The sequence below is a fragment of the Anabrus simplex genome, chromosome 6, assembly GCF_040414725.1.
Source record: "Anabrus simplex isolate iqAnaSimp1 chromosome 6, ASM4041472v1, whole genome shotgun sequence".
Lineage (NCBI taxonomy): Eukaryota > Metazoa > Arthropoda > Insecta > Orthoptera > Tettigoniidae > Anabrus > Anabrus simplex.
In genome coordinates this window covers 186170274-186189995 of record NC_090270.1, presented here as the reverse complement: position 1 = coordinate 186189995, position 19722 = coordinate 186170274, and the positions used below count along the sequence as shown (strand labels likewise).

Sequence of the window (19722 nt, the reverse complement as noted above, 5' to 3'; positions counted from 1 at the left end):
TTAGTTTAACATTTCGTTCGGTAGTTATATAGTAGGTTAATTTTAGGCCCGTGTGTGAATTTGATGTTCTGTCATGTAGACACCTACATTTAAGGATGAAGCTCCCAAGAGAAGAAAGCCCTTCAGACGAGGTACTCCACTAAGGAGCCAGGCCTGGGAAATTGTTTGTAATGTTAGAGAGTCATTCTTGACAAAACACCAACAATGGCGGCTAGAAAGAATGAGTTGATTAAGTGGTTGAAGGAGCACAATATTTCAGTTCGCGATGACATGGGGAAGGGGGATCTTATGCATCTCTTGAAACAAAACAAGCCCCAGTACCCAGTTTATGTGGTGGATAGCCAGAAGGAACGGGCATAAAGTAGTTCAGACGATTATGTTGAAGACTTTATTATCTCTTTAGGGTTAAGCGAGAGTGAAACCTCAACAGACGATGACAATGCCGATAGTGACTGAGAAATGATTGGTATATTCGCTTTGTAGGATTATTTCCTTCGTTACGGGAAACTGAATCTAATAGCAACGCGAGATCTTCTACATGGTGAGTAGAAATTAAATTTAATTTTCTCACGGTTTATCTGTTCGAGCATTGACATATTTTTATCTTGTAGCCTTATCCTAAATGTGTTGTGTATTATTGATCTTACGTGAATCATGTATGTTGCTACAAAGAATAACCGGTTATGGACTTATATTCCAGTATTTACATTTCTGTTCGTGTTGTGTATCGTAAATCAGCTGTTTATATTCGTGGCAATATGGCACCACCGGCTGACTTCCGGCTAACTGTGAAGTCGAAACTCATAAAAACGGAACTATATAGAGGCATATCTCTACTGCCATTCGCATACAAAATTCTTTCCAAAGCTCTCTTGAACCGGTTAGAAAAATAGACAGATCACCTGATTGGCAAGTACAAAGCGGGTTTCAGGAAAGGTCGATCATGTGCAGAACAAATATGGAACTTGAAGACGATATTAAGGATTCGCCGAAGTGCCAGCACAATCGTCACCTTTGTGGATTTTAAGAAGGCGTATGACTCTTTGGACAGACAGACAGTATTTGATACTCTAGAAGAACTCAGGGTGGACAAGAAGACCAGAGCACTTATCCAGCAGACCCTCACAAATACGACCTCTAAAGTGAAATTCCTTGGAGAAATCTCTGAGCCTTTTGAAATATGACAAGGTGACGGCATCTCCCCTATTCTGTTTAACTTAGTTCTAGACAAAGTTATTAGAGAGTGGGAAAAGGATATCAAGGGTGTGAACATCGGAAATTTGGGAAGCAGGGTCAATGTGAAATGTTTAGCATTTGCTGATGATCTCACAATCATTACTAAGACCAAGGATGAAACAAGGTATGCCATACAGAGACTACACAATATAGCATCAAAGGCAGGCCTCCAGATATCCTACGAGAAAACCAAGTACATGGAAAATCTACATCAAAATAGCAAAAGAACTCCGCTAGAGATGGAAAATGGCACAATTTATATGCCTCAGAAACCATATGCTTAGGTGGTCACTCTAAAATTACAGAAATTGAAAAGCAGGAGCGGAAAATTCTCAGGAAAATTTATGGTCCTATGAGAGAAAATGGAATGTGGGTTAAGAGGAGAACAGCGAACCTCTACTCTTTCACCAACAGGTTTACTGATGCCGTACGGAAAAGACGCCTTAATTTCTATGGCCATATCTACAGAATTTACAACGACAGATTAACTAAAAGATTATTCAAGGTAATCAACTCAAAGGTCAAAATAAAATGGCTAGAAGAAACTAAGGCAGACCTTCAAGAAATAAATATCACAGACGACATCATGGAAAATCGTGGAGCTTTTAGAACAAAAGTAGCCAATCATAAATTTGGGGAGAAACCCAAAAAGACAACTAGTAGGAAGTGGTCGACAGAACGCAAGATGCAACACAGTGCATTCATGAAGAGATTTTGGGAGGATAAGAAGGCACAAACCATCAAACCAACTAACAAGTTCAAATGCGCTCTATGAATGGGCATAAGGAAGAAAGAAAGATAATAATAATAATGAGGATGGTGATGGTGATGATAATAATGTCCGGCTCCATGCCTAATGGTTCACGTGCTGGCCTTTGGTCACAGGGGTTGCGGGTTCGATTCCCGGCAGGCGGCAGGGTCAGGAATTTTAACCATAATTAGTTAATTTTGCTGGCATGGGGACTGGGTATATGTGTCGTCTTCATCATAATTCCATTCTCATCACGACGCGCAGGACGCCTAGAGGTGTCAAATCGAAAGACCTGCATCTGGCGAGCTGAACTTGTCCCCGAACTCTCCCGGCACTAAAAGCCATACGCCACTTCATTTTTTCACAATAATACAATGATGTGTGGCCTGCAGAGAGGCCTGAAGGAGGATTTTTTTCGAGTATACATTGTTTGGTTGGGGCCTTACTTAAGATGAATTTTAATGCTGAAGACGGAAGACGGCTCAAGCACCCAGGCCCCCGAGCCAGAGACTGATGAAAGTTAAAATTCCCAACCCAGCCAGGAATCGAACCTGGGAGCCTTTGGACCAAAGATCAGTACAGTATGCTAACCAGTTTTTAGCCATGGAGGGAAAGATGTAGAGTCTGTAACCTGCCCAACTTATTTATCTGCTAAGGGTTAATAATACGGTACTTTATTTTTAACATATCTTCAGTTACTATCAATCTTATGAATAAAAATGAATTAACTATGTTTCTGGCCATGTTGTTTCAGCCACCTCCAAAAGAATTAAATGATTTCATGCTACCATCTAGCTTAGAACATGTACCTGATGTAATAGTTGTTGGAACTCAGGAGAGTTATTCAGAACGTTTTGAATGGGAGGTGTGCATCCAAGAAACTTTAGGACCATCACATCTTATGCTTCACTCAGCTGCTTTGGGAACTCTGCATTTGGCTGTATTCATTCGGCGGGATCTTCTCTGGTTTTGTTCAAGTATGTAGTTTTAGCTTAAAAGAAGCTTGTGTTTATATTTATGGTGTTCTATAATGTATAGTGCATTGTAATTTGATTGATTTTTTTTTTACAGTCACTGAAGAAGCAAGTTATAGTGTGCGACCTGGGACAGCATTTAGAACAAAAGGTGCCGTAGCAATAGCTTTTATGTTGTTTGGAACATCATATCTCTTTATTACTTCTCATCTGACTGCACACATGGAGAAAGTGAAGGAGAGAGTGCAAGATGTTCGGAGGATAATGCGATCTCTTGACTTGCCAAAACTTCTGCCTGTTCGCCACAAGAGTAAAGGTAATGTGGACATACTTAAAATACGGAATTTGTAGGGTTTGCCTCTATCTTCTTCTTCTTCTTCTTCTTCTCCTCCTCCTTGCATTTTCTCACTTATGTGGGCTCTGCATTCTTGCTCCCTTTTCTCCGCTTTAGACAATTCATTCATATCCTCACGGTTGAGTTTTGTAAGGTGCATGTAATTTCTCGCTCTGTCCAGCCAATGTCTTTGTGGTGTTTGGCAGTCTTTGCAACTGAGGTGTCAGTGCTGCATAAAACAGTGGTGATTTCCTCATTTTTGCTGTGTGAATGAGGTCACCTTATGCACATCATTGTCATTCCTTACATATTCTAGTTAAGGCAAGCCAATGGATCATCACAGCACCTTAATTTCCAATGCATGAAGTGCCTGTTAATGTTTTATTGTTATTGACCAGGAGTTGGTTTCATAAAGAACCTGATCACTGTGCTGTAGACTTAAGATGCAATGTGATTTTCTTATTGCACAGCACTCCAGTAATCTGACGTCACTTAATCCATGTGGCACTGGCTCATGTTTTGATATTGGCAATGGTAGTGCAGTCAAAGGTAATACATGAACCCAAGTATATGAACTGGCTGAGTTTATTAGATTTAACTCCACGTATAGCAACTCTGCCATCCGTTTAGTTGCTGCATTTCAGGTACTTGAGCTTCAATTTTAATTCTTCTTCGGGATCTTCGAGGCGCATGCTCAGCTCATGCACCTTCTGTTCTACTTACATTAAGTCACAATTCTTCTTATTGTGCCATTCTATTGTGCTGATTACAAAAATATGGAATTTAAAAGTCATCATTTGCCGTGAATAACGTTAAAAAGTTTGTATGTTAAACAGCAGAAAAATAAAAGTTAAATGATATAAGCAATTGGAATCATAGTGGCCGTGACCGAGATAAAACGTACTATCAGAAATTGTTGGAATCAACAGAGAGAACAAGAGAGAACTGATTTTGAAAAAGGCAGGCGTGAAGATCAGAAGAGTAATTCTGTAGAAGAAATAACATATTTTGAAGTTAAAATATAAAATTTGTCGGTAGAAACCGAAACCGATATATTTCCGTGCGTGGAATATTTAAGAAATTTAAGACGAAATATGAAGAAGAAGAAGATCAAATATGATAGGATTCACCTTGGAATTTCATAGAAGAAAAGCAAAGGTTTCATTAGGTAACGCAGTTAAGAACACTCAATCATTTGAGGTAAATTACCACTGAATTAGATGATCATGATCCACTACAGACATATTGGTAATCTGTATATAGCATACGAGTTGACGTTATATTTAAGAGCATAAAACAAAATAATAATACAAGAAGGCTTTGCAACTAACAGGAAGATGTTGTTAATATTATCTTTGAATGTATTTTTCATGCATGCGCAAGAGATCGACGTGATGGTTCATTAAATCAAGCATGGGATTGGCGACTGATGGACTCCAGCCGACATCACCCGCAGATACAAGCTCACTTCCCGAGAATCCGAGATGACTGAGCCGTTAACCAAGGGAGAACCTGTATAGAGGAGGGTGTAGCAGAACGAACAGCAATCCCGGCAGCAGATAGACACAGAATAAAATAAGTTTCACAAATTTTTTTTATTTCGTTAGGGCCATCTATGGACCACGGTGCTTGTGTTTTATCTGTGTCTTGATGTCATCCTCATTGTTTGCCACAATTGGTCTTCTTAGCGCTTGGCTTGGCAGCTGTTTTCTTGTTGGTACCTCAAGCTTTTCTGATGGCCCAGTAGTCCTTCATTTTCCGGCTAAATTCAATCTTATGTTCCTCAGACCATTTCCTGGTCTCGTCTTTTGGTCTGTGGGTAACTTCTGTGAGGGATGTTACAAAGGATTTAGTTTTAATAGTTGTATGATAGTTACTATATATATATATGGTCAGCCTTGCTATATGGTGTGGAAACATGGACTCTCAAAAACATATCAGTGAAACGCTTGGAAGCCTTTGAAATGTGGATCCACCGTAGGATGCTCAGGATTTCGTGGCTTGCACGACTAACGAACCAAGAAGTACTCAGAAGGGCAAGAGCAAGTCGGGAACTCGTTCAAACAATAAAACTCCGGAAGATCTCTTACCTTGGCCACATCCTTAGAAATGACCGTTACCTCATCTTACAGCGGATTGTACAAGGCAAAATACAGGGTCGAAGAGGTGTCGGGAGGAGGCGAACATCATGGCTTGGAAACATCAAAGAATGGACTGGAATTCACAGTGTTGAAAGACTTTTCTACCTAGCTAGAGATCGTTCTGCATTCGCCACAGTGATCGCCAACGTCAGGGGGACCTGATACGGTACTATGAAGAAGAAGAAGGTGTTCCGAAAGGTCCTTTTCCACTTGCTTCATCCACACGAATCCAGTAACTTTGCCCTTGTTAGCAGCCTTGAAGATCCTATGGGATATCCTATTTGAGTCCATTCTGGATAGGTGTCCGTAAAAAGCCAGTTGCCTTCTTCTGATGGCATCTATGAGATTTTCTTGGTGTTTATATAGCTCACAATTTGGTTGATACCATCGGCTTCTATCTGGTAAAATTCTTGGTCCCACTATCCGTCTCAGGAACTTTCTTTCTTGTAACTCGAGGGCTCTTAGTGGGGTCTTCTTAGTTAAAATATAGACACTCTGCTGCATAGAGGACTGAAGGTGTGATTACTGCATTGTAGTATCTTAGTTTGGCATTCATCGACAGATTTTTTGAAGCATATTGTTTTCTACAGGCATGGTAAGTCTTATCTAGTTTGAGTCTCCTGTGTTCAAGAGCCATTGTTTTGCTGAGGTCCTCTGAGAACCATTCCCCAAGGTACTGTACACTTTTGACTCTCTTGATGTATATATTATCACTGACTCTCATCTATCTAGGGGCATCTTTGTTGTTAGTAACAAACTCGGTCTTTCCTATGTTGATCAAAAGACCCGTTTTAGCCGCTATTTAGTGCAGTGTTTGGAGCTGAGTAGTAGCCTCCTGTATGTCATTTGCAAATAAAGTCAGATCGTCTGCAAAGGCTAGGCATGGTATCCTTAGGTTGTCGGCTTTAATCACCATCCGTAATCCAGTGTTCTCTGGAAGGAATCTCATCCACTCTCTAATGATCTTTTCCAGAACGCAGTTAAATAATATGCATGAGGTTTCATAATTTATTTTAAGATCATTTAATGTTTTTCTTTGTAGAAGATAGTTGTTGATTGGTAATTTTCAGAAGGAATAGGTCGTTATATCTTCGTGATATGTTCAATAACATGTAGTTTCTAGGTGAGTGATTCAGTAGTGATGTATTAAGGAAGGTCATAGATAGTCTTCAGTATGATTTTAAGTACATCCTAAGGTAGGAAAGTGAACATATGTCAGTGAAGTGTTACATTAGCGATATTTCAGTTAATTTTCAATAAACCTTGCCAAAGACAGGAAGTTTTGATGAGAATGAAGTGTGGTACATGTTAATATCAAGTCGTAGGTTACCAAGTTCGTAAATATTGACCACTTATTGCCAAGTATAAGCCAGTACAGGTTAAGTGGAAAAGTAAGATGCATATTGCTAGAGATATGATTTAGTTGTTGATCCATGAATTGATAATTTGATTATGTGAGAAGTGAATTGATTTGTGCGTTACGTAGAATCAAATAAGTAATACTGGCATATGGTGCAGTATGAATATATGAAGAAAATATGAGAAAGGGAATATGAAATGATGGAATAATGTTGTATAAAAGAAAGTAGTTTATGAATTATGATAAATGTGAAGACTTATGAGGAAGGGTTTTCATATATGATTAAATAATGAGTAGTTAAGTAACGCAAATGTGGATCAATGTTAGATTGAGTGGTAGTAATGATGTTTAAACATTGAATAATTCATATCACGTAGTAAATGGCAACTTGGTAATAAACTTGCGAGTTAACAACAGATATTGGTCATCAAAAATAATTCCAGTAATCTATAATCAACACTCATATGGCAATTTCGAAGAGAATTACATATTATGGTTTAAACTGATGTAAGCTAGAATAACAGGATGTTAATAGGATATACGATTTTAGTGTCTTCTTTATGAAAGACTATCACTAATGTGGAGTTAGAAATTTCATCCATGGTATTCCCTATTAACTTGTAATAAAATGATTGAATTTATTGAGGTGGTAAGACGTAATTGCAACCTGACAATGAAACTATTGAATCAATTTTGGGCAATTTCACCTATTTCCAGAGGAGATATTTCGAATATAATTGTTTATGATTAGTTATTTTTTAAAAATATATTATGGTAGGTAGCCATTGTAAGCTACATATTTGAAACTGATCTTATTCTGTGTACGCCTAATTGTGTACGTCTGGTATGAAAACAACCAAAATAATCATTCTTAACATCAAAAATATTTTATTTTCTATATCGTGAGATTTTAAACATTTCAAACAATTTATTCAAATAATCTACTTTTGACATAACAAGCTCTTGAATGTTTAATAATTTAATAAGAAGCCTAATCCTCGCAGATGTGAGAAACAATTTGTGTTAAGATAGGATAATTTTATTTAAATTCCAATCTATGAAGACTTATATGAGATGAATTATATATATATTTAATATTTATATTTTAAAATCAAAAGCTTAGAGAGAAGCTGAGATTAATATTTTTTTTTTTTTGTTGAATGCTATGACAATTAAGATGTATTTTTAAAGGAATATTATTGTAAATATTGATAAATATTCGAGCCTTAGATAGATTTATTTTATCCATCAAATTCTATATTTTTGAATAAATAATAGTTATTAAGATTTAATTCATTATTATTATTTATAGATTATAATATTAGTACATAAATTAATATTATAGCGTAGGTAGTAAATGATTGCTGATTCTGCGGTTGATTTAAATCTGAAATGTCCGTAAAACTTGTCTGGCGTAAATGGAAGCATTGCATTGAATAACTCTCATTCGAATTCACGTAAAAAGAAATTTTTAAAAAAAATTGCTGTAATTCTTGAGATGTTCACTGACACCAGCTATGGAATTTTCTTGAACGCTGCGAGATTTGGACTCGGAAAGGCGCATTATCAAGCCTTTCTTATACAGTTTTCTGAAGAGTCTGAGATTGCCTCAGGGGATCTTAACTTGGGGCCCTAGCTGAGTCCTAGCATTGCTTACGTGTACTTGTGCCAGGCTCCTCACTTTCATTCCTTGGTCAACTCTTATTCTTTTCTGACCCTGATGGTATTCGTTTAACAAGGCCTGGAGAGTGTTTCATTTTCATGCCCTTCAAGCCCCTTGTCTTCCTTTGGCTGATAGCTTCATTTTTTGAAGTGTCAGAACCCTTCAATTTTTCCCTCTGATTAATAGTGGATAGTTGTCCAGTGTACTTTCTCTTTAAACAATAATCACCATCAACCACCTAAGATGATGATGGTGAAAGAAAATTTTGATTAGGAGACCTATTATGCCTAATAAATTGGGGCATAACGTTTTCTGATTTCATTAACAATATTATTATTATTATTATTATTATTATTATTATTATTATTATTATTATTATTATTATTATTATTATTCTCGTGTCATAAACATGTAGAATGTACAATTACACTGTCACATTACACACATTTTGACCAAAACTTTGCTACATCAGTGCATTCTGTGTGTCTTGAATGAGTTCATCTTCTGTACAGGAGGATGGACACAGCAGACATTGAAGCATGTGCTGTAGAGTATGGTCTGCCCCACATTCACACTTGATCTGTTTAGTATCGATGTAACTCCATCTCGCTAAGGTCACTTTAGATCTGCCCACACCTGATCTCAACCTCTTTAGGGATTTCCACATTGTCCAGTTCCCTTTGTAGCCAGGCGGTAAGCATTCAGCTACTGCTATCTGTCCAGGGATGTTAGGAGACCTTATTTTCCACAGCTGTAAAAATTTTTTGTATGTTGCACTGACACAGATAGGTGTTATGGTGACTACGGGATAGGAAAGGGCTAGGATCGGGAAGGAAGTGACTGAAGTGTTAATTAAGATACAGCCCCAGTATTTACTTGATTTTATTATCAACGCGTTGATGAAAGAGGTTGCTGTTCATAGTGGAGTGGGGGGAAAAGCAGCGAGCAGTGCAAACCAAAAGTCTTTGCAGTCAGGTAGTGAATAATGGACAAGTTGTTTTTCTGGAAAATTGTGCAATAAAAATCTGGCATTTGCTGCAAAACACAGATATGATAAATATGTTAAATGAAGTACAGAAATATGAGTTTGCAACATAACATACAATTTGTGAATGGACTTCATTACGAAAATGTCAGGTTTATGTTCTATTCATCTTCAGTTCTACTGATTATAGAGTCTTGAGCTGTTAGGGTACGGTAGATTATGATTGTTTCATCGTACGTATATCTGTCAGTGACGAAAGAGCCTGGTGAGAAATATTAGCTTAGCTGTCCTGCCTATTCTCGGAATGAGTTGAATTTACTGTCTTGAGCTGTTTAAGGCAAGTTAGAGTATGAAATTACAGTATACATTCCTGTTTCTTCATGCATATATCTGTCAGTAACAAAACATTCTGGTGAGAAAGATTATCCGAGAAGCCTGAATGTGTCTCCAGACATGCGGTGTTTCAATACAAAACGATCACCGAAAAAAAGCAAACAGGCCAAGTACCATTTAAATGTTATTCTAAAATATATTATTAAGCCTTTACCACAGCCCATGTCCATACTGCTGCCCTTGAGGGCCCGGGTTCGATTCCCCACGAGCCAGAAGTATAAGACTGGCAAAAGGGCTGGTATGTGGTTAAAACGGTATATGCAGCTCACCTCCTTTGACGTGTACCAGATAAGAGCTGCACTACCTCAGAATGAGGACACAAACGTTTTTAACTACACTAATATCACCTTTAGATGTATTGCTCTGCCACTTATACAATAATGTTAGTTTCATCCTTGTTTAGCAATAAACAATGAAAATACAAACATTAGTAAAGAAGCACAGTTTAAAAGATGAATACTCTTACTGAAGTTCGTACATCAAATGCATGCAGAGGATTTCAGCACCCTTCGTTAAAGGGTTGTTGTTAATAATAATAATAATAATAATAATAATAATAATAATAATAATGAGCACTGTTGTATTTACCATATAGCATAATCAGTTTGTATTATACATAAAAAATGTTGCAAAATTTGGGCTGGGAAGAACTGAGAGAAAGAAGACCAGCTGCTCGACTAAGTGGTATGTTTTATTACAGGTCATTATCCTCATGGTTGTTCCGTATTGAATGATGTTATTCACAGCAATTATTATAAGAAGTGTTTCTTGTCCACCTGTTCAATACAAATCACCTGTATTCATATAATTAATTCTTCTAAGGGACATGTTTCGCTCATATCAAGGGCATCTTCAGCCTTAATTTTTTAAAATCTTAAAATGATGTTCCTGAATAGTCGCAAACATATCAAAAAGACTGTAGTCAAAATTAAAATTACAGTAGTCTTAAAATCAAATTACATTACATCTAAAAACCACCATTAAAGCACTTCTAAAAAATGTGATAACATAAACAATTAAAATGATCACAATGTCAGTTCAAAACCTTGCCTGAAACTATTCTTGAATCTTCGTCTTAAAAACAGTAGTAAAAGTTTTTCTATAAAAACAGTACCAAGGTGAACACCAATCTTACGGAAAGATGAAAATTAAAATGCACCTTATGTGACATGGTATTTCCAAAATGTAAGTTAAAATAGTGTGTCCACAAGCTGAGTTGTGAAAACACAATACTGTAATCTAATATTGCTTTAAACATAACAGACAGGATGTAGAATGTGTGCAGGAGTCAAATGTGGGCTCTAGTTGAAAGATGCTGATTAACTTGTTTACAAATGTAGGTAGTAAGTTATGTTACGCAAATTTGCAAGGTATAGAACGTCATGCATGACCTCCGACTAATTAATACAGGTAGTGGAAACTGTAAAGAAAAAAAGTAGAATTTAATACTATAATATTACAAGTGTGTGAATTTCCTAAATGGACACATTTAATGGGAAGTTACTTGTTATTATTAAGCTGATAGGTACGTCCTGTTAATTTGGAGTTGCTAACCTGTCTGCCAGTGCGGCTCCTAGTATTATATTTGTGTGATAGAGGTGGTGGGGAACCTAGAGTGGGAGAGGAGATGGGCGAGTCTTTCTGCATTATTGCCGGTGTAGGAGGGGCTCTTTTATGAGTGACAGGAGCTTGTTTAACATTTGGAGAGGGGGTAGAAGGTAATGGTGAACCTAGCAGGGGGAGAGGAGATAGGCGGACCCTTATGCATTATTGGCGGTATAGGTGGGACATTCTTACGAGTGACGGGAGCAAGCTTAACATTTGGAGGAGGGGTATAAGCCTTTGTATTTAACAATTTAAACATCTGTTGGATTCCTTTCTGACCTGATTTAACAGTATTTAGTAACATAGGTGTTAATTTGTGTAAAGGACTTCTGACTTCCATAATTTCATTGAGATTTTAATCCTTATTATAATTCTGATCCAAAAATATATAAAGGCTTTCCAGTTCGTTCAGTAGTTTACCTTTTTACATACTCCTAATTATTGTCAAATCTTTCTCTATGGAAGTAAAATGGTGTCCTGTCTCTTTCATGTGGGTACTCATTGCCGAGTATTTATTAATGTTTTTCTGCGTTAAAATGCTCGTTATACCTTGTAAAAAAGCTTCTCCCAGTTTGTCCGATATAAGAAAACCCGCATTCTGAGCATTTCAATCTATAAACTCCTGATTTTGAGTAATGATGGTTTCCCTGATTAATTTTGCCATGATTAAAAAATATACTTTGATTCGTATTAGAAGTTCTAAAGGCTATGTTCAGACCGTGTTTCTTGAACGTATTTGTGATTTGGTGAATCGTTGGGTTGTTATACGTAAATGTGGCATATTTGGTTTTATTAATTCTGTCTGATATCAGATTTGTAGACAGCTTATTTCTAATTTTATCAACTAGGCAATTGACTATCTCGACTTTAAATCCATTTAATTTTGCTAAATTCTTTATGTAGTTTAATTCTGTCTTTAATTTATTAGGGGAGAGTGGAATTCTAAAAGCTCTATAAACCAAACTATAGAAAGATGCCTGCTTATGTGAACTGGAGTGTAATGACAAGTTGACGAGTTGTTTATGGTTATTGGAGCATGTGTTGGTTTCCTGTATATCTGGAATTCAAAATGTTATTTAATCTTGTGACCATTATGTCAAAAAAATTCACTGATATTAGACTTGTCTTCTTTCGTAAATTTTACGTTGGGGTCAATCCTGCTTAAACTTTCTAGTATCTCATTACTATTAGTGATGTCTTTATCAATAATAACGAATGTGTCGTCCACAAATCTTAACCATAAATCTATGCCTCTGATTTTTTCCTTTATCTATGTGTGTTTAATCGTGTGTATATGTCCACCATGATACCAGATATAGGGTCTCCCATTGCCAGTCCACTCTGTTGGAAAATTTTACCGTTAAACGAAAAAGAGTTGTTGTTCAATACGAATTTCAGTACCTTCATAAACTCATTCACTTCCAATTTACTAAGGCCAATTGTAACCGTCCAGGCTTCTCCAGCCTTACTAATTTAATATAATATCATTTTACACGATATCATTTGATATCAAGTTTATCCGCCATCGGCAATTATTTGTAATAACATATTTATTCAACGTCAATCAGTTGTTTTCAAGGCATTTTGGAATCATATTGTATATATAATAACATTGTTTTATTATTTAAATTATTATATTATGTAGGATAAGAATTCATTATGTTGTAAATACGGTCAATATGTTGAGACATAGTTGTTTTCATTTCATCTCATGTTTGTGTATACGGAGGGTTATTCTTGAAGCTTAGGATTTTGCGTTAGTCATGGGTTTATTTTATGACCAAGGCTAGTAAACAGCGACCCGTGCGCGAGGCTTGCAAGCTGATATCTTCACCACGCCTTCTGGACTTGTCGAGGAAGGAAGAGAAGGGGAGTTGATGCTTCGATCTATCGAATCAGATACTTCGTTGTATATGGGTTTTGAGATTAAGCTGTTACCAAGAGTGGGGGTAAGCCCGGATATATACTGATTCTCAACACGAGAACGGAACTTTTTACAACCTAACGAGATACTCCATCACTAGTACTTCTACTGTGAACATCTACTTTGAACGACGTGATTTGATTTTTGAAACAGTGTGTGGTCGCTCCGCGACATAGTTGCTTTTGTACAATGTGTTGTCGCTGCGGTAATGTTATCGGATCTACGAGAAACGAAACAAGCTTATGGCTTGTGTGATATTCAGTAAATATTGTGGACGAAGAACTATGTTTAGTTCAAGTCTACGGAATTTTGGTACAAGTCTGTACCGTATAAATAGTATAGCTCAGTTGGATTGAGATTTCTACTAATATGGAAAAATTCATATCTCTGAATTTTCTCCTCATACGATCAACGCTGATCAGTTTTTACAAGTATAGGGCCAATGTCTAATTTAAAGACTAGGCAAGCAGGGAGTGCTAGTCCAGATAGCCCGTTCCATATCAAATAAGGAAGGAAGGATGTCCATGGAGCAAAATCTACATCGAGAAGAAGAGAACGAGTAACCACGGAAACCAGATGGCTTCATCGGAAGCTGCAATTGGTGAGCTTCAATTAGATAAAGCAAGCAATGGTAAATTCAGTAAATTATAAATTCCTCCACGCTTTAAGGAAACTTTTCCGATTCATCTCATTTTTTTTTTGTATAATAAATTCATTTGTATTTTATATTGCAGTAATTTTCTTTCTTAAGCGATACTTAATGGTTAATTATTTAAAATCCTACCCCTGTGATTTAAGTATAAGTCTCTATGCTAGTAAATATAAATTTTGGTTTACAGTTTTATTTAAAACTGTAACCATGGCGCCCAAACATTACATAGAGAAATGGGGAACCATGGAATGTTAATTGTTTCTATTTGCGTGGCAATTTGCGGGCAAGCCACAAATAGTCTATTTAATATTCATGTGTCCCAAGATAATAACTTACATCTCCCCAAGTGTTTGGACGAGGTGGAACAGTTACATTTGTCGCACCAACGTGGAGCTCGAAAACCATTAAGTATTCGTGGAAGGAAAGCAGTAAAGTAGAATCTGTGTTTGTGGGGGTTAAGTGAGTGTCCATATAATTTGTATGTGTGATTTGGGGGTAATCATGGCTGCACAAGGTGAAAAGGATATGAAATTACGTAGCGGAAACTTAGTAAAGGGAGGCGAGACACTGAATTCTAGGAATGTTGTAGATGAAAGTATTGAAGTAGATAAATCGGTAGAGAGTGGTGGGAACATGGAAAATAGTACAGAATCTGATGTAGCTAGGATGGAGGGCGAGAAAGGTAATACGAATAGTGATAAGAATATGGAACAACTGTTTATGATGATGCAAGGGATATTAGAGCAAACGAAAGGGATAGATGAAATTAGGAAGGAAGTCAAGAAAACCCAGACAGAGATTAAAGAAAATAGAAAGAAGATAGACAGACGAAAACCGAAATTAGCAGAGAAGTGAATGCTAGGATGGATGCTTTAGATCATAGATTAGATGAAGCACTAGAGCAGCAGAAACTTTTTGAGAATCAGTTAGCGGAACAGGAGATGAGACGCAGCCAACATGAGAAAGTGGTAGAAAGAAAGTTAACTGAACATAAAACCGAAGTCATAGAGTTGGTAGAGAAAGAAAATAGTAAAGTTAGAGAAAGAGTACAACAACAATACGATGATCTGTGTGGTAAGGTAGAGATTAATGCCAAAATATGTAATGAAAAGTTTAAGAAAGCAGAGGAAAATGCTATTGAAATTAAAGCCACCAAGGAAAGACAGGAACACATTGCAAATGACGTAGAAACTAGAGAGAAAAGAATGAATGAACGTATTGAGAGGTCGGAGGCACTAATACGTAAAGAAATCAGAGAAAAGCAAGGAAATATAGGAAGTCAGTGCCATGGTACAAATTTCATATATGAAACTGATTTACCTAAATTTAATGGGAGGCAGACAAACCCTTTAGATTTTTAAAACACTGTTAAGAAACGGTTTGAAAAGCGAATCGAAGAAGGAATCATTGAATGGGAAGAAGCGTTAGAGATAATTGGTAAAGCTTTTATTGGGGAAACGAAATCATGGTTTGCGGTGTATAAGAGCAGCATGACCAGTATGGTGGAATTCCAGAAATATTTCACGGAAAAATTTTGGAGTGAAGCTATACAAAGCAGAGAAAGAGAACGCATTGTCTTTGGGAAATTTAGGCCACACGAGGGAGTTTCTATGACCGAATATTTTTTAGCCCACGTTATGATTTGTAAAAACGTAGATGGGATGTCAGCGGAGAGAGATATTGTGAAGTTATTACTCAGACATTTTCCTAACAAAATCCGCGAAGCTAGCTGTATCCAACAGATAGAGTCTATTCAGGGAATGGGAAGATTGCTAGCAAGTTTCGATGCGTTAGGAAGTAGTAATAGTACACGTTAGCACACAAACTTTCAGACACCACCCAGAAGACAAGAACACAATCACCGTGGTCAGTTTCAACCGAGACAACCTGTAGGTAATCAGTCACACCAACAAAATAGGAATGTTCAGAGGGAACGCAATGTAGAGGAAAGTACAAGCCGAAATCAGGATACAAGGAGACACAGTAATTTAAACTGATAGTAGACGGTAATGAGAGATCAGATTATCAGTCTTCAGAACATGTTGTGAGAAATTGTGTAATGACGCACATGAATTATGATCTCAATGTCAGAGATGAGTTATTACGGGAGGTGGAAGTAAATCAAGTCGAAGTTGGTAGTAAAAGGTGAGAACCCCGTTGTTACGATCGTTGTATGGAGGGCGCAGTATCAGGCTTTATTGGATTCAGGCAGTCAAAGATCATGTGTAAGTTTGAAATGGTATGAGGACAGAAAGAAGGAGAATATTGAGATTGAAGAAATGCCTGTGAAATCCACATATATCGTCACTGCTGTAGGTAAACGATCCAAGCAAATATGTAAACAAGTTGCCATACCTATTTGTATTAACGGGAAGTCGAAAATTCAGATCTGTCTTGTTATTCCGAATCTTATATTTGATGTTATCTTGGGATCTGACTGGCTAAGTTTATACTCAGATCGGCTAGATTACGATGAGGCGATAGTATATTTAAGGTGGGATAATGAGGATGTTAAAGTCACGTGGGATGCCGAAGTTCAGACGAAAGTGGAGGTTTGTAACATGTGGTGTGTTAATGAGGTTTCAAAAGATGAAGAAGAGAGAGCGGATTTTAAGTTGGGTGAAGTGTGGTTAGAGGAGAAGCACGATGATGCTTTGAGAGAAGCGGTAGATAGTAGCAATTTGGAAGAAGGTCAGAGGGACTGATTGTTGTATGTGTTGAGAGAACACAAGGAAGTATTTTCATCGAAACCTGGCAAAACACATGTGTATGAACACACATTTTCAGTGCTGGATCAAAGTATATTCACTGGACCGAGATATCCGATTCCACATAAGTATGCTAAAGCAGTAGACAATCAAATTGAAGCTATGTTAGAGGATGGTATTATTGAAGTTTCGAGTAGTGAGTGTGTCAATCTTTTATTGAGTAAAGCGACAGGTCTTAGTTGCAGTAAGATTATTAGTGACAAGTATATTCAGGAATTAGGTACGCCTAGTAGGTTATTATCTGATAGCGGATCTCAATTTACATCGAAGAAGTGGAAGGCTGTGATGACAGAGTTAGGTATCACACATGTTTTTTCCTCAATTAGGAATCCGCAAGGGAAATGTGTGAATGCACGATGAAGGAATTAGGTAGGATGTTTAGATCTTTAGTTCATGACAAGCACACTGCGTGAGTTGGTTCTTTAGCGTTGATTGAGAAATGGATTAACATGGTTCAGCATGATAGTACGAAATTCACCCCATTAGAGGTTCATTTTGGCAGCAATCCAAGGAATGAGCTGACAAAAGTACTAGGTATTACACAGGAACCTCAGCGGGACTCTCAGATATATGTCAGATTAGCGAGAGAGAATTTGATTAAAGCGGCTGTGAAGCGTAGCAGACAGCAGAAACGTCAGGTGTTAGACGAATTTCAGGTAGGAGATTCTGTTCTGTTACGTGTTCCCATGCTCTCGTCCAGTGAAGAGAAAGTGACGAAGAAATTCTTTTTGTTGTATCAGGGTCCATTCCAGATTCATTGTCGGGTTTGTCCTTGTGCATACACATTGAAAGATGGTAATCGTGTCATGTTGGGCACTTATAATATTCGCTCTCTGAGACGATATATTTCTGCGAATTAAGTGTAATGTCTCCCGATGTTGTTTTGACAACTTTAAATGTACTTGAGTTGGAAAACGTGAATTCATGTATAGGTTGTGAACCTAGACCTGACACCATTGTAGAAGCCATGAGTAACTTGGGATTTTTTTTGAAACTGCAGAAGGAAATTAATGCAATAATTTTCTAAGTAGTATACATTTTTTGCAATGAAAACAAGAAATTGCTTGCGGCCATCTAAGAGCTGTAAGCCACGTGTGATTACATGTGTGTGTGGTGTATATATTGTTATAACCTGGAACTGCCGAACACTTTGATGGTGAAGTGCAAAGATAGTGTTATTTACCTGTTGTTGTAAATATTATGAGTGTCGCTGACAAACTTTCGCAAGAAAATTGGCAGGATTTATTACTAATGTTATCTGGTATCGTTGAAACACTCTACAGTGAGATACAAGATTTGGTTATGTATGTTTTTTATTAAGTGTTTGTAAGATGTAATGATGTATATATCAGCCGTTTTGGTGTAGTGTGTTATTTTCATATATGTTATATCTGTAAATAACAGGAGGGCGTATGTAACCGTCCAGGCTTCTCCAGCCTTACTAATTTAATATAATATCATTTTACGCGATATCATTTGATATCAAGTTTATCCGCCATCGGCAATTATTTGTAATAACATATTTATTCAACGTCAATCAGTTGTAATCAAGGCATTTTGGAATCATATTGTATATATAATAACATCGTTTTATTATTTAAATTATTATATTATGTAGGATAAGAATTCATTATGTTGTAAATACGGTCAATATGTTGAGACATAGTTGTTTTCATTTCATCTCATGTTTGTGTATACGGAGGGTTATTCTTGAAGCTTAGGATTTTGCGTTAGTCATGGGTTTATTTTATGACCAAGGCTAGTAAACAGCGACCCGTGCGCGAGGCTTGCAAGCTGATATCTTCGCCATGCCTTCTGGACTTGTCGAGGAAGGAAGAGAAGGGGAGTTGATGCTTCGATCTATCGAATCAGATACTTCGTTGTATATGAGTTTTGAGATTAAGCTGTTACCAAGAGTGGGGGTAAGCCCAGATATATACTGATTCTCAACACGAGAACGGAACTTTTTACAACCTAACGAGATACTCCATCACTAGTACTTCTACTGTGAACATCTACTTTGAACGACGTGATTTGGTTTTTGAAACGGTGTGTGGTCGCTCCGCGACATAGTTGCTTTTGTACAATGTGTTGTCGCTGCGGTAATGTTATCGGATCTACGAGAAACGAAACAAGCTTATGGCTTGTGTGATATTCAGTAAATATTGTGGACGAAGAACTATGTTTAGTTCAAGTCTACGGAATTTTGGTACAAGTCTGTACCGTATAAATAGTATAGCTCAAGTTGGATTGAGATTTCTACTAATATGGAAAAATTCATATCTCTGAATTTTCTCCTCATACGATCAACGCTGATCAGTTTTTACAAGTATAGGGCCAATGTCTAATTTAAAGACTAGGCAAGCAGGGAGTGCTAGTCCAGATAGCCCGTTCCATATCAAATAAGGAAGGAAGGATGTCCATGGAGCAAAGTCTACATCGAGAAGAAGAGAACGAGTAACCACGGAAACCAGATGACTTCATCGGAAGCTGCAATTGGTGAGCTTCAATTAGATAAAGCAAGCAATGGTAAATTCAGTAAATTATAAATTCCTCCACGCTTTAAGGAAACTTTTCCGATTCATCTCATTTTTTTTTTGTATAATAAATTCATTTGTATTTTATATTGCAGTAATTTTCTTTCTTAAGCGATACTTAATGGTTAATTATTTAAAATCCTACCCCTGTGATTTAAGTATAAGTCTCTATGCTAGTAAATATAAATTTTGGTTTACAGTTTTATTTAAAACTGTAACCATGGCGCCCAAACATTACATAGAGAAATGGGGAACCATGGAATGTTAATTGTTTCTATTTGCGTGGCAATTTGCGGGCAAGCCACAAATAGTCTATTTAATATTCATGTGTCCCAAGATAATAACTTATATCTCCCCAAGTGTTTGGACGAGGTGGAACAGTTACACAATGTATTTGGA

General features: G+C 37.0%; 1 protein-coding gene across 1 annotated transcript in view; it reads left to right on the top strand.

Annotated features, from left to right (window-relative positions):
• The window catches only part of INPP5E (Inositol-3-phosphate synthase), an 81383-nt gene that overhangs the window by 14649 nt on the left and 47012 nt on the right, over window positions 1-19722 (top strand). Inside the window, exons 3-4 of the mRNA XM_067149179.2 lie at window positions 2742-2964; window positions 3059-3277. Coding sequence (XP_067005280.2) covers window positions 2742-2964; window positions 3059-3277 — 442 coding nt within the window. The remainder of the gene's footprint in view (window positions 1-2741; window positions 2965-3058; window positions 3278-19722) is intronic.